At 37.6% G+C, this 14,852-nt stretch overlaps 1 protein-coding gene and 1 non-coding gene across 2 annotated transcripts; one reads left to right on the top strand and one right to left on the bottom strand.

Moving 5' to 3' along the window:
- Positions 1 to 5,145: 5,145 nt before the first annotated feature.
- Positions 5,146 to 14,175, bottom strand: LOC126374444 (eukaryotic translation initiation factor 3 subunit J). Its single transcript, XM_050021095.1, has 7 exons — positions 13,842 to 14,175; positions 13,685 to 13,770; positions 13,438 to 13,548; positions 12,520 to 12,661; positions 11,578 to 11,742; positions 9,854 to 9,993; positions 5,146 to 6,112 (listed from the first exon to the last, which is right to left on the bottom strand). The coding sequence occupies exons 1-7, from the start codon at positions 13,855 to 13,857 to the stop codon at positions 6,053 to 6,055; spliced, it is 720 nt and encodes a 239-aa protein (XP_049877052.1). The 5' UTR covers positions 13,858 to 14,175; the 3' UTR covers positions 5,146 to 6,052.
- Trnav-cac (transfer RNA valine (anticodon CAC)) lies at positions 7,132 to 7,203 on the top strand. Its single transcript has one exon. It is a non-coding gene; the product is annotated as a tRNA-Val (tRNA).
- Positions 14,176 to 14,852: the final 677 nt, after the last annotated feature.

Below are 14,852 nucleotides of genomic sequence, written 5' to 3'. Positions count from 1 at the left end.
CTTCTCACAACCTGTATATCCGGGAAAAGGAGCTGCAAGAAAAACCTCGCCATAGGACCCTAGACATTCTTTTTTTGAAATCAAAATATTATTATAAGTACAATTTAGTAATTTGTCTGCTTTATATTAGTCCCCAGATCTTCTAAATAATCACTAACCTTATAATAACCTGTTTTACAAAGTTTCTGTTAGTAAGATGTTAGGATTCATAGGTACAGCACTATCTTAGGTAGGTATCTACTTTTCTATTTTTAATTTCTAGCTTTGGAAAGTAGAATAACTAAAAATATAGTACATTACATGGTGTATTTCATTTCCAGAAAGCCTTTCCAGGTAAGCTTTGTCCAATTGCCATTGTAAATTAGCTAAAAGTGTTATGTGTGGAGCTGAAATTGTGAAAATGGCGATTACTCCACCGATAAGAGCGCAGCTTCTAAATAATGAGAGAATCAGTTGCAAAACGTTAATCAGATTTGTTGTTCAAAACGTAAGATGATCCGTGCTTCGTAAGGCACGTTAAGCCGTTGGTCCCGGCTACTACTTACTTACTGGTGTAAGTACGTAGTCGTTACATGAGTCATGTAAGGGGTCTACGGCGTTTCAATAATATCCCTGACATCAGGGTTGGTGGGGTTCCTCACAACCCACACGATAGAAGAAGAGTATTGATTAGTCAGAAGAAAAGCAACCAAAATCTATCTTCCATATTATTGAATACCTAAGAACGTCCATTCTGTTAAGCATCTGCACCAAGTTGCTGGTACCTAACAGTAACCTATACTAATTAAAACACATAATAACGGGTTCTTACCGCGTTCAAAATAGGGATACGAGACTCCCGATATTTCTACACTGTTGCAAGTGCCATGATCACGGGATGACTGATAAGATTGGAGTGGAGTAGGTAGATCCAAAAGTAGGTGGTACCTAGGTGGTCGTAGAAAATTATGACCTCTCAACGCGATAGGCCACATACCTAACACCGAAAGAAAAATATACTTACAGAGTTTTTTTTTAAGCTACTAGTAGAGTACCCAGCAGCAAGACAAGGATTTTGAATTAATAAACAAGAAATAAAATTAAAAAATATCTCACTCATGTACACATCGTCATAATCATCATCATACAATCGGTACAAATCCGCTAATATAGAAACTTGTTTTGCTTTCGTTTGTGCATCCCATAGTCTAATGTTATATTTAAGTGTATCTGGTAATCCTGTATCATTTAAATTCTGTAAAACAAACAATAAAAACAGATGTTCTTTATAAGTTAATTAATTGCGTTGCACTTCAGTCTACGTAGGTATATTCGCGGTCCAGCCCTAGAAGCAGCTTATACTGCCATAGAGGCGGCTAATACTAAGCCTAGAAGGGGCCTATACTAGCCATAGAGGCGGCTAATACTAAGCCTAGAAGCGGCTTACTAGCCATAGAGGCGGCTAATACTAAGCCTAGAAGCGGTTTATACTAGCCATAGAGGCAGCTAATACTAAGCCTAGAAGCGGTTTATACTAGCCATAGAGGCGGATAATAGGTACAGTCATGAGCAATATTATGTCTCCACTTTAGAACCCTGTCGCACTATCAATTTGACATTTAACGAGACTCACGGTTTAATTTGTCAAAAAGTGAATGTGACATGGTTTCAAAGTGTATACTTACATATTATTATTAGTACCTACTGGTGACCGTACCTATTAGCTATAGAGGCGGCCAATCAGCTCGCGACTACAAACACTTTACAACCCCGACACCGATCCCAACGTGGTGGACGCTTTCCTAGCGCTAAGGTCGACTTATTCTTTCAAATACCTGGTGAGCCTAGTATTTGCCATGTACCTAGTTAAGAGACTTTTTGTAATTATTTCCTTTTATTTTGGTGCAATAAAGTATATTCGTATTTGTGAGGCTCTCAGACGATGCCTTGAGCTGAGTTTGGCGCCTAACTGGGCACACTCAGGCCTGTCGAAATGAATGTGTACTGACTGAGTAACAGCCTCAGCTCTCTCAATTTATCCAGCCAAGTAGATAATTCCATCTGAGGCAAGCCTACAATAAGTCACGTCTAAAAAAGACAGTAGAAAAGAAAGAGTAAAATCTTTTTTGAGTGACAGCGGTCAGAGCGGGGCGCCGATGGTGGCAACGACAATGAAACCAACGCGTTATAAATCTCTGTGCGATAATCCAGTTAGAACTTGTTCATTCTAATATCGGCTTTTCGGCGGGAAACGGGAACGGGACAGTTGCTTTCTTCATTGAGTAATCTAAATAATTAATACGAAGTGGTGTTTTGTGGTTAATGATCGCATTAAGTTAGTCGGAAGACATTCGCGAGTGTTATTATATTGGAGTATTCAATAAACAAAGTGTATCTGCCTATTTTCGCATCGTGCCGGGAAGCCGCTTCATAACTCAAAAGTTTATGCGGACTTTTGAGTTAATTCGTTTGGGGTTCGGAGTAGGAGTCTACTCCGAGGGTGGGGGCTTAGGTTTCATCATCATCACCTTTCATCATTTCATTAATCATCAAGAAAAAAAATACGTCAGACATGGCTGTATGGGCATAGTACCCTTTGCCTTACCCTTCGGGGAAAACCAAAAAAAATAAATCATTCTAATATCCAGTTCCAACCGGAATTTCTTTTATTTTTTTAATATTACAGATATCGGTTTGCACTTACCTTAAATTCAATATTAATGATTACATTTTGGAAAGCATTCTCATACTTTCTAAGGATATAGTTTACATCGAGCTCGTCTTGTGCACCGTAACACCGTATATGAATGGTACCTGTTACATAAAAAAAGTAATGGGTCTTCTGTCGTGTGGGTTGTGAGGTGGATAACCAACCTCATCAACCCTGATGTCAGGGTCATTACTGAGCCGCCAAAGGCCCCTGACATGACTCACATAGGCTTTACTTACTTACCTATTATAATTAAACTTACTTGTGTTACCAATTCCATACAGCTTTTTTTTACAAATTCCTAACATGAGTGTCCGAGTTAAGTTGTTATTTGGCGAATAAACCACGTCTATCGACTCCTCCACCACATCATCATAATCGTCTCCCTAAAAATATTATATAAAAACCAAGACAAGAACTTTTGAATTAGAAAAAAAGATGAACTAAATTGGTTGTCTTTCTCAAGTTATGGCAAGGGGAATAACAAATGTGTGTGTAAATAGTTATAGTGTGGTGCTTATCCATCGTAAGATGAACTAAGTACCCACACCTCACCGAGCTTTCTGTTAGACCAACATGATAGGTGGTGACCGTGTCGCTGTCTATAAGGGTTGAGCCAACTGTGTCAGTGTAAACTGCTCTTAAGATAAATTAATAACTCGTAAGTGCAAGTCCAGTACCGGCGCTCCCCGTTAGAGAAGCAAGCCGGAGTACCACAGGATCACAGTGACTATCTCAAAAAACATCCCTTTCGGAGCAGTTTACCAGATTCTCAATTCACCAGATTCGCTACTCACCAGATTTTGTACTACCCTTATCCCACTCCAAGTGGGGTCGGCACAACATACATCGTCATCTCGGCACTCACACCTTTCACACACATTATCCTTTTTTATACCATCCATCCACACTTTCTTGGGTCGCCCCCTACCCACCCACACCTTTCTCACACATATCCTATAAACATATAAGGTGGTATGGTGGTGCTTATGGTTATATATTGTTATATATTATGGTTGTCAGCCAATCTAAACATACCAGGGCTTAGAGCAAGAGGACGACCAAAAACAAGATGGGCGGATGTGGTCAAAGAGGACCTGTACATGTGCAATAATGTCTCCGAGAATGACACGTCTGATAGAGCGAAGTGGAAGAGAAGTACGAAGACAGACCCCACCATCAGATGGGAATAATAAATGCCAAGGAGAGAGACAGAGAAGAAATCGCTTTAAGCGATAAGGCCGCCATTTGCCATGTACTTAATTAAGAGTCTTTTTGTAATTATTTCTTTTTATTTTGGTGCAATAAAGTGTATTTGTATTGTATTGTATCCTTTTTTATAAAGTCCATCCACACTTTCTTGGGTCGTCCCTACCCCTATCTCAGAAAACAACAATGAAAAACTTACTGGGGGAATATACTTCTCTCCTATTACTATATAATGATTTAGTGCTATTAAAATAACAAACAACGAGGCACCACTAAAAGTCTCCCATATTGTATGGAAGGGTCGACGCAACCTTTCTCGTTTGTGTTTCCACACTAGAACCCATAGTGGATTCATTTTGTGATTTGTTTATAATATATAGAAAGTGCAACACAAAATGATAATTTAAACGGCGTTTTTCTAGTTAATTCGCGCAAAATAATTTAAAAATTGTCTTAGCTGACAATGACCTAGGATACTTGCATTTTCGCGCTATGACAATGACAGGACAGGACACAACAATGATAAAAAGTACGGCTATGATAATGCGCAGCCTAATTGCGGCTACATTATTTGATGACTGCCGATTATCGGGGTGTACAATAATTCGTTCGCGGCTTCGGAGGGCAGTCTTGTTCAAAATGAGGTGCACACCAATGTGTATCATCATCATCTCCCTAGCAGCCTCTGTGGTCCAATGGTTGACCGTTGAGCTCATGATCCGGCGGTCCCAGGTTCGAATCCCGGTGGGGGCGTATCACAAAAATCACTTTGTGATCCCTAGTTAAGACATTACAGGCTGATCACCTGATTCTCCAAAAAAGTAAGATGATCCGTGCTTCGGAAGGCACGTTAAGCCGTTGGTCCCGGTTACTACTTACTGATGTAAGTAGTCGTTACATGAGCTATGTCAGGGCCCTTCGGCGGCCCGATAATAGTTGATGAGTTTGGTAATTCACCTCACAACCCACACGATAGATCTCCCTAGCATTATCCCGTTTTCCACAGGGTCCGCTTACTACCACCAGCACCAATGTGTCATTCTAGCATTATTTTACTCCTAGCTCATTGCACTACTCTCGCCATCGGGGGCCTGATGCGTCAAGACATCGGAATCGGCACGACTTTGCACTACTTTTTACCTAAACCCAATGAGGTAACCGAATGCTTGACCCATCGAACCAGATAGATTGGGTAGTGAATGTATAGGGTTGAAGCAGATAGGTTTCGCGGAAATCAAACAAAAAAATATCACAATAAAAAATTTATTATTCTATATAACATAACATCGGACCGTAACCGTAGAATGAAACGACTTTATATTACATTGTTGCATAATAAGTATGTATATATTATACTTTACATGGCAGGGAGGTAAATGGTTTCCGAACATACACTAGTACTCGGCCATTGTGATTTTCCAAAATCTTCATTCATTACCATTCACTCATGAACGAATGAGAAAAAGCGACGCATTAGACAGAGGCGTACAATCATTTGGATTTAGTACTCACTTTTCATTCATCACATTTAGATAAAAGGCGAATAATTAGTATACGAATTACAAACGATTTAACTCATTCACTCACTCATGACAATAAATGGGATCCCTAGTAAGACGCAAAGACCTAGTTAGTACAAAAAAAAATGATATCTCGCGCGATATACAAAACATTAGACTGCACAAATTAAAAAAATACACAAATAATTTAAACATACGAGCCTTTTTATTAGGAGCAATAAATAGTTTAGTCAATAAGGAAGCATATACGATTAGGGGTGAGCATAAATTTAAAATATGTGGTCATTAAGTATAAAATTTAAGACTTAAATAAACATATTGCTCAAATAAAAAGGCCTTTTAAGAAATTTCGTTCGGAAACCAAGTACCGGGTTACTCTACAACTCTTTAACCTTATCACTGTTCTTACTGAATATTACAGATAACACGACTTAGAATGGATATTTCGCGCTTATAATTACATTTCGAAATTGCAATAAGATTCTGTTCCTATAACTCTGTTATCTCTGGGTATATTATACACAGAAAATGTCTAAAGAACAGTACAAATTGTCTCTTATAACGTTACAAGTGTTATAAAGGTGTCATAAGCGAGTGAAGACAGTTCGAGAGTGGTAGAGTAAACGCGTGATTTTTACATGAAATCGTCGTAGTCGTCATCGAAGTTGCCGTATACTTCGGGATTCAGATGAGCCTGTGAAAAATAAAAAAATAATGCTAAATACCACTTTTTTTTCTCTTTTGTATTCTGCTACTTGGCGATATGTTGTTCAACAATGAGCCAATTTTAGGTCTGACTTGTAGTCTGATATGGTTTACTTTATTTAGAAGGGCATTCATCAATGCCACTTCCATTACATGTTGTCGAATCTATTTACTAGATTAGGGACACTATGTCGTTTTAGTCTGGAGTGGAGTAGGCTGCCAGTCATTTCTAGCTGTGTCGCTAATGGATTGATATGGTTAGAGAGTCTTGTTGGGTATTTCTGGCTAAATACCACTGACATATTATAAACAAATAGACTTAGGCGTCGGCCTAATGACAGTACATATGGAAATAATTTCGCATGGACAGGAGGAGGACCCGGTGGTGTAATGGTTAAGACGCTCGTCCCGGCTTGACAAAAGCTGCGATTTCAAGTCCCGTCCGAGTCAGAAACTATTTCGATTTAATTTTTCTCTTTGTATATAGACTTACATTCACTAAGTTTTTTTCTAAAAATATGCGTCCGAACCGTATTATAAACATATTATATGACATGTAAGCAGGTCTTAAGTGCAACCAGTTAATTTATTACTTTGCAAGAAACTGATTGGACTTTTGCACCTTATCGTACATAAGGATATATATGCATTATAGTGGACGCCTCTAGGCTTATATTAGCATATGTATATGTACAATGCATGAAAAATAAAATACTTGAACAATTATTTTTATGATGAACACGTGAAGATAAAAATAAATTAATAACACATGATATTTAGGGCACTTAAAATGGATATCATTATGGCGGTGTAACATATTTCAAAACTGTTTTATTTAAAATTGGAAATAGAAAAACAACAAGGTACCCGTCTATCGCCGTGACTTCAAAACCATAATAAATTATAGACCTGTGCTATATAATGCCAGTACCTAAGCAATAGGCTATTTTACAACTTACGGAAATACTGTCCGAGTCACGTCCGTCAACGACCATCGTACTCATAACGGCCTCTGTGGTCCAGTGGTTGAGCGTTGGACTCACGATCCGGAGGCCCCGGGTTCGAATCCCGGTAGGGGCATATCACAAAAATCACTTTGTGATCCCTAGTTTGGTTAGGACATTACAGGCTGATCACCTGATTGTCCGAAAGTAAGATGATCCGTGCTTCGGTAGGCACGTTAAGCCGTTGGTCCCGGTTACTATTTACTGATGTAAGTGAGTAATCGTTACATGAGCCATGTCAGGGGCCTTTGGCGGCTCAATTATAACCCTGACACCAGGGTTGATGAGGTTGGTATTCTACCTCACGACCCACACGATAAGAAGAAGATCGTACTCATTATTATATATACTCATTGTTTCGTAATTCGTAATGTAAATTCGAAAATAAGTCAGAAAAAAGTTGGTCATCCACCTCACAACTCACACGATAGAAGAAGACACCTTGTTTTCCTTCTAGCCAGAAGGTCCGCGCGGCAACGACGCCGCGCGTGCATCAATTTATATCGAAGGTTTCAACCAATAGACGCAGCGAATGTTATCTACGTGGATAGACGTCGAACGGCTATTGGTCGAAGCCCTCGATATAATTCGCGGCGCGGTTGTCGTGTCGCGAGGGTTGGTTGCAATAAAAAAGAACAAACCAAAGGGTACTGAAACTGCGAATGGGGAAAAAACTAGAAGCTCAAATGTAGGCAGCACTGTTGAGTGTTCCTAAATTTTGACAGTTCTCCATAATTTACAGCTAAAATTCTTGATAAATTGCTATAAAATGTGGAGCAACAACGTGTATCCTGTATGAAGGATGAATTAAGAAAAAAAAAGCCATCTGTTAAAAAGACAGTTTTGTTCTAAAATAAGTTTTTCAAAGTTTTCTACTTTCCGATCTTTTAGGGAATAAATCTAACATAATGATTTCTCAGATAAAGCTGCGCAATGGGTTTTAATGTAAAAATATAACCAAAACAATAATATGTATGTTTACTCAAATGGTATGGGGAACTGTCAACATTTAAGAACACTCAACATTAGCGACACCTGACGGGAGAAATAGGCAGTTTGTATCCTCAAATCGAACCAAAAATGCAATACAATGTAACTGTACATACTTGACAATCCTTCTCTGGCTGCAGAGGTAATAATGGGTAGCATGGAATACAACATGAAATCAGCATCGTGTTATCCTATAAGCCCACTGCTGGGCATAGGCCTACCTTTGATAGGTTATTGTTAAAGTTTCGGCGGATGAGAAAATGACAGATAACTTGAAATAAAGATGGTGTTTACAGGAATTAGCACCAATATGGCGATTTAAAGTCGTAACGCCGGCAGTCCTTTTAAAATCCAAACTCCATTGTTATACTATTGTGTCTGGAAACCTCGGATTTACGAGGACAATATAATATATTATTATTATTACGTAATGCTCTCAAAAATAATATAGATTGCGTTGTACAGATGTAACGTGATAACTACCTATTTTCGCATGTTAGCCCAGCTGGGCTTCTAGTTATGTTAATCGTACAACGGAACAGAATGCTTTCTTCCGCACGGAAGTGTAAAGATGACGCGAAGTGTGTGCCGATTGCTTTGTGCCATTGCTTGCTGTAGTTTAGTATCCTATTAAGGATTTCTATACCCTATTAACTCGCAAGTGATGCGATTTGCCAATATGCTTGAAATGATGCGTGCCAAGTAATGGGACATGTTATAATCACAAAATATGCACGACCGTAATAAAAGGGACCAGTTTATTTGCATATTACACTTCTCGTCAAAAAAATCGGAACACCTCGCAAGTTTATGTTTCGTAAGGAAGGATTATCAGAACAATAATGAATACGAGTAATAGGAATAAAAATATAATTACACTCATTTGGCAGTCGGGTAAAAATAAATGTCATTTTACAGTGAGTACCTCGTTATAAGGATTTAAATTTTAATGTTCGAAATTCAAATTTAAAAATTCATTAGCTCTTGTTTTGTTGAACAAAAATTGCGAAGTGTTTGTTTTTTTTTTTTTTGATGAGTTTATTTACAGAAAGACATAATACACGCCATAATCCTATGAGGTAGGGCAGAGCCACAAGCGACCGTGACAATTCGCTTTGACATTGTAATCCAAGATAATTTAAATTATGTACTGCAAGTCCAATATTTGTTGCAAATTAAAGTTGTGTTGATGACTTGCCGTAGCTCTGCGCACCCCTTTATAAAGGCATGAACATTGTATCAGTGAGGTACCGTTCCCAGGAATGTTTTTAAAGTGGAAATGTTCCCATTGTAAATCTCTTTAATAGTAAGGACACTGGCAGCTATTCCATTTTCAAATTGTCCTTTCTTGTACTCTGATCCTATTTGCCTTAAGGCTAAGTAGTAAAGCTCTTTTTACACATCTTTGGCGCCTTTTTATCATTCGTTCATTGCGTTTCGTTACGCCATTCGTTCGTTGCATTTGCGCGGTTTTGACGTTAGCGGGGACGGCACGTCACTGATATGTATATACATAAGAACATGTATAGGTATGTATATAATGTATACAGGGTATTAGTGACATCGTAACGAAAACTTTGGGAGATGATTCAGACCTTGAGTTTGAGATGATATCAAGTGGAATTTCCTGTCGCAAAATTCATGAAAATGTACTCACCTCATGGGCTGAATCATACCCCAAAGTTTTCGTTACGATGTCACTAACTCCCTGTATATATGCTTGTGTGTATACTTACGTTGTCGCTGTCGAGTTTTAACTTGGCCTTCCCTTTGCCCTTCGTAGGCTTCTTCGCTTTGTCATTCTTCTCTGCTTTTTGTTTCTCGATGTACAAATTGTCTACTGACAGCTTTATCCTCTTTATGTCGGCCGATTGCACTGGAGAGAAAAAAAAGACGTGCTATAAATAGACTGCATGACTTATGTACAATTATGAAAAACGACAGTCTAGAAACGTCCATCAAAAAATGTTCAATCGTAAAAATGTCTAATCATAAAAAATTCCAATCATAAAAATGTCTAATCATAAAAATGTCGTATCATAAAAATATCGTATCACAGAAATGACCTATTATATAAACGTCCTATCATAAAAATATTCAATCATAAAAATGTCCAATCATAAAAATGTCCTATCATAAAAATAACCAATCATAAAAATCTATTTAGAAAAGGTCTAGAATTAGAAGCCTTTGATATTTTAATGTACACCTACGTACAGTGTCATCTATAAACATGTAGGTATATATTTTAGAAATCTGATGCATATTTAGTAATTTATAGACAAAAAAATCTTTTTCGTAATCTAATTCTGATATTAAATTCTTGAGAAAAAATCTAGTGGACTATGAATATTGTATAATAGTTATTGGATAAGATAAAAGAAACGATAAAGTTATACCTATCTATCAAAATCTTATCTAGCAACTTTTCTGTAACAATGATTTCTGATAAACGTGATGAAAGCGCAATTTACTTTGATAAGAGTTGCAACAAATTATCTTGAAACATCTAGGAACCACATAGGAATTAACTCAGCATGCCTCATTATCTCCATAAAGTCATCTCGTTATTCACAGGGTCTGTTTACCTAACACTTGATTACCATACAACAACACAGTACAAACATAATAAGTAAGAAAAATGTATAATTTTTTATTGATTGATATCATCAATAAAGTTAACCTGCCCCCGCAGTGCAGCAGAGGCATTGACAAATAGTTGTACGAAATTCTATCTACATAGATAGCATTCTTTGCGTCTCAATAGACGAAAAAACCAACCAATGTCGAAGCCCAATGTCGATAAAAGGCGCGGCTGCTATGCCGCGGGGACAAAAACTTATTAATCATGTTGGTCTAACAGAAAGCTCGGTGAGGCGCGTGGGCCATTCATAAAGAGCACTTGTCGATCCGCGTTCCGAATCGCTTCCTCTTCCGTCCTCTGCCGTATCTAGATACGCCTATTATTGTTGGGCATCGATAAGTCACTATCGATAATTAGTCGATAGACGATCGATAGTTCTATTGATAATTCGGCAACACTAACGCCATGTAATCATCATCTCTCTAGCGTCATCTCTTTCACAGGGTCTACTTATCAAACCTAAAAATTGGCAGGGCCAGTTTTTTTACAGAAGCGACCTATCTGACCTTCCAACCCGCGAAGGGAAAACCAGCCCAATATAGGCCAGACCAGCCCAATACATTCCCGAGAAATGCATTTCTCGGGAATGTGGGTTTCCTCACGATGTTTTCTTTCACTTCTGAGCATCTGATTTAATCATTTATGATTCAAACATGAATTCGAAAAGAAAAATTCGAAAATCATTAGTTTAAGCCTATGCTGGGATTCGAACCTGCAACCTCAAAATAAGAGTCAAGCATTCTACCAACTGGGCTAATGCTTATGTAATGTATAGGCTATTTATATTAATTTTGTATATGAAAAAATTCGACTTACTATGAGCAACAATATTCCTAAAGAGGTCTTCTACAAAGCCGGGAAACTCCTCCCTTGCTTTGAACATGCAGATCTTTTTGCTGAGCATGTCCGCAAACTCGGTGAACTCTGCTTTTGTTGTCGGTACAAATGTATCTATTTTTCCAACTGCACCGTCCGTGATACCTGATGAAAGGAGCAAGTAAATACTATAGTAGTTGCCTGGGTAACACATATATTTTTTATTTATAGCCTTTTATCAGACATAGAAGTTACATTTTAAAGTTTTTCCTCAATCTATGATAACCAATCAGTGTCTTCGGGCAAATGCCTCTCCCATTTTTCTCCATTCTTCTTTGTTGTGCACTAATCTGGTACAGGTCTTAGTGTTTCAAATTTTCAAATAGGAGCAGTCTCGAATAGTCAAAAAGGAATTCCATTTTAGTTTTCTTGATGAATTTTATTAAAGGGTTATGTTAACATGACAATTATTCATGTATTTTACTGTTTTGTTGTAAAGTGTAGACTTAAATCACTTTCTGATAAATAGTATCAGAAAGTGATTTAAGTAATATGAAAGTAATTAAAGTAACCCAATATCATAACTTATTTATCAAACATTATTAGTTGCATTTTATTCTATTATGTAACTCATTTAACTATTGTATTTATCTTATCACAATGTACACTGACTGCCTGGACAGTGTAAGTAGTAAAATAAGCATTTAGTTTACTTTCAGAGTCCATAATTCATAACTAATGATAAGTATCACTTATCTTAAGTGCAGTTTTCACTAACACAGTTGCTTCCACCATTATAGACGGTGATACGGCTCACCGCCTATCATGTTGGTCTCACAGAAAGCTCGGTAAGGTGTGGGTACTTAGTTCATCTTGCGATGAATGTACCCCTGACTAGACTGATTGAGATATAGCTTATGTTATGTTAAAATTGCATCTTACCAAATGTTTCCAGGGCCAGTCGGAGATCAGATTCCTCCTGAAGTTTTTGCTGACGGAGTTTCTCAGCTGCCCTCTGCTCTGGTGTCATCTCAGCCTCGGCCTTCTCTGATGCCAAGCGTTCTGCCTTCTCACGCTCTAGACGCTGGAAATATAAAAGACGTATTTATTTCAGACATTCATCAGATAGTTATAGACTCAAACTGTGTTGCTATCACATCAAACAATTATTAGAATACCATAAACATAGCTCATGACCATACCCCAATTGGGGTAGTCATAAACTAAGTACCTACACCTCACAAAGCTTTCTGTTAGACCAAAATGATAGGAGGTGAGCAATATCACCGTCTATAATGATCATTGAAAGACAATTTATGGTAACAGTTGGCAGTAAAGCCCCATATAATAAGACTGGGTTTAAAACCTCAGTCAACTTTGGAACTCAAATTTTCTACATTAACTACGGTAGATGTTTGTCCACTAACCTGCAGCCAAGTACCAGGTACTGTGGAGTAAGCTTTTGTAACATCTCTTGACCATTAGGACACTATTACTATTTGTCCTACTATTACTATTAGTTATAAAGTGAAAGCTTTCATGGGAGCTATAGCTATTAACTTGACACCTGTTTGTGGTCTGACATATAAATACCTATAATTAAATACCTACATGGATAATTATTGTACATTTTATTAATCTGCTGGGAATTACCTAATATATGGACATAATATACCACACAATATGTTGTAGGTATTTTAGAACATTCTAGAAGGTTCTTTAGCTCTTAAAGATAAGATCTAGAGATCTTCACTTTTTCTTTTCTAGGAGTAAGTCGACCTAGAAATATAATTATACGACATATGCACACTGGATTAGATGGCCTTGTACCGCAAAATGACATGTTCAAGTTAATTTTACCTCTTTCTCTGCTATTTTTTCAGCTATTTTCTTTTTAGGCTTTGTAGGGGGAGCAGGGAGTTCTTTTTTCTCCTCATCTTTCTTTTCTTCCTCTTCATCTTCCCAGCTTTCCTGAATAACAAAGTTCACGTCAACACGTAGGCAAGTATTTTGGAGGTTATGTTCGCCAAGTTACAGAACACTCTTCGAACGTAATTTAGCAATATTACAACGTCACAAAAACATAATTTGGCAGCAGACACGTTACCTTGACGATCTCTTCCTCGTCTTCGCCCTCCCATTTGTTCGACGAAGTCAACGTGGTCGGAAGTTTAGGCTCAAAATTATCTGCGTCTGGAAAATTCACACAATGATGTCATTCTCTCACAAAAATCGATTATTTCCACGTTACAACGCACACGTACCCCACGACACATCCATGATTGCGGACCGTTACGTAGCACCAGCAATTTATTTCTCCTAACGTTTCACGTGAAGACAAAATCGGACAGCGAGTCTTGCTGCAATGATGCCTTTTTATCACAAGATGTCTCCAGGGTCGGCGACAAAGAATTTGCAAACAATAATATTCTCAGGCGAATTTTGTCAAACGACCGAGGCTTTTCTGCAATGACTGCGACCAGAATGAGAAACGATAAACAAACGACATAATTTTGGCGAATTTCCAACAAAAATATAATCAAAATTTGATAAGCAAAAATATGACTCCATTGCCGACGATAATTTCCGAAATCACTAAAAAATTCAATATGGCCGCCCGCTGGTGTTGCCAATTAAAATAAATGAATGAATGAATGACGATATAAAATCGGATCGGAACTAAATGCCAATTCGATTCTAAAATTGTAATCGATTTTGTAAAACAGTTTTTTTTTTTGTTATGGTAATGTTGACATCCGTTTGTCAAATTTTATAAGTTCGGGAAAGAAAATGCACGAAAATTAAATTTTTATCGTTTTGTTGTTAATTGTTTATCGGCGATGACATTATTTTGTGTTGCTAATCAGTTTATATTATTTTAAACATTATAACGAAATCACAAAATGAATCCACTTTGGGTTATGATGTGGAAACACAAACGAGAAAGAATGCGTCGACCCTTCCATACAGTATGGGAGACTTTAAGTGGTGCCTCGTTGTTTATTATTTTATTAGCTATAAAACATGTGCTAGAGATTCATAAGAAGCATTTTGAGGAGCCAGTAAGCTTTGATTATTTTTTTGCGAATCATTCATACTATACTAATATTAGACCTAAATGCGAAAGTGAAGTGTGTCTGTCTGTTTGTTTATCCGTCTTTTTCACAGTCCAAGTAGAGATGCTACTTTAAGTGGATATAGGTAATTGAAATGATGGAGAGTGACATAAGCTATTTTTGTCTCTTTCTAACCCCCCACTGCTCTAAAACGTGGGG

This window comes from Pectinophora gossypiella, chromosome 17, assembly GCF_024362695.1.
Source record: "Pectinophora gossypiella chromosome 17, ilPecGoss1.1, whole genome shotgun sequence".
In the NCBI taxonomy this organism is placed as follows: Eukaryota; Metazoa; Arthropoda; class Insecta; order Lepidoptera; family Gelechiidae; genus Pectinophora; species Pectinophora gossypiella.
This window is presented reverse-complemented; position numbering and strand designations above follow the sequence as displayed.

Coding starts and splice junctions, on each gene's coding strand:
- LOC126374444 (XM_050021095.1), bottom strand. Junction 12,662..13,437: donor AAAAAATAGCAGAGAAAGAG/GTAAAATTAACT, acceptor TTATATTTCCAG/CGTCTAGAGCGTGAGAAGGC. Junction 9,994..11,577: donor TAGGAATATTGTTGCTCATA/GTAAGTCGAATT, acceptor TTTTCTCTCCAG/TGCAATCGGCCGACATAAAG.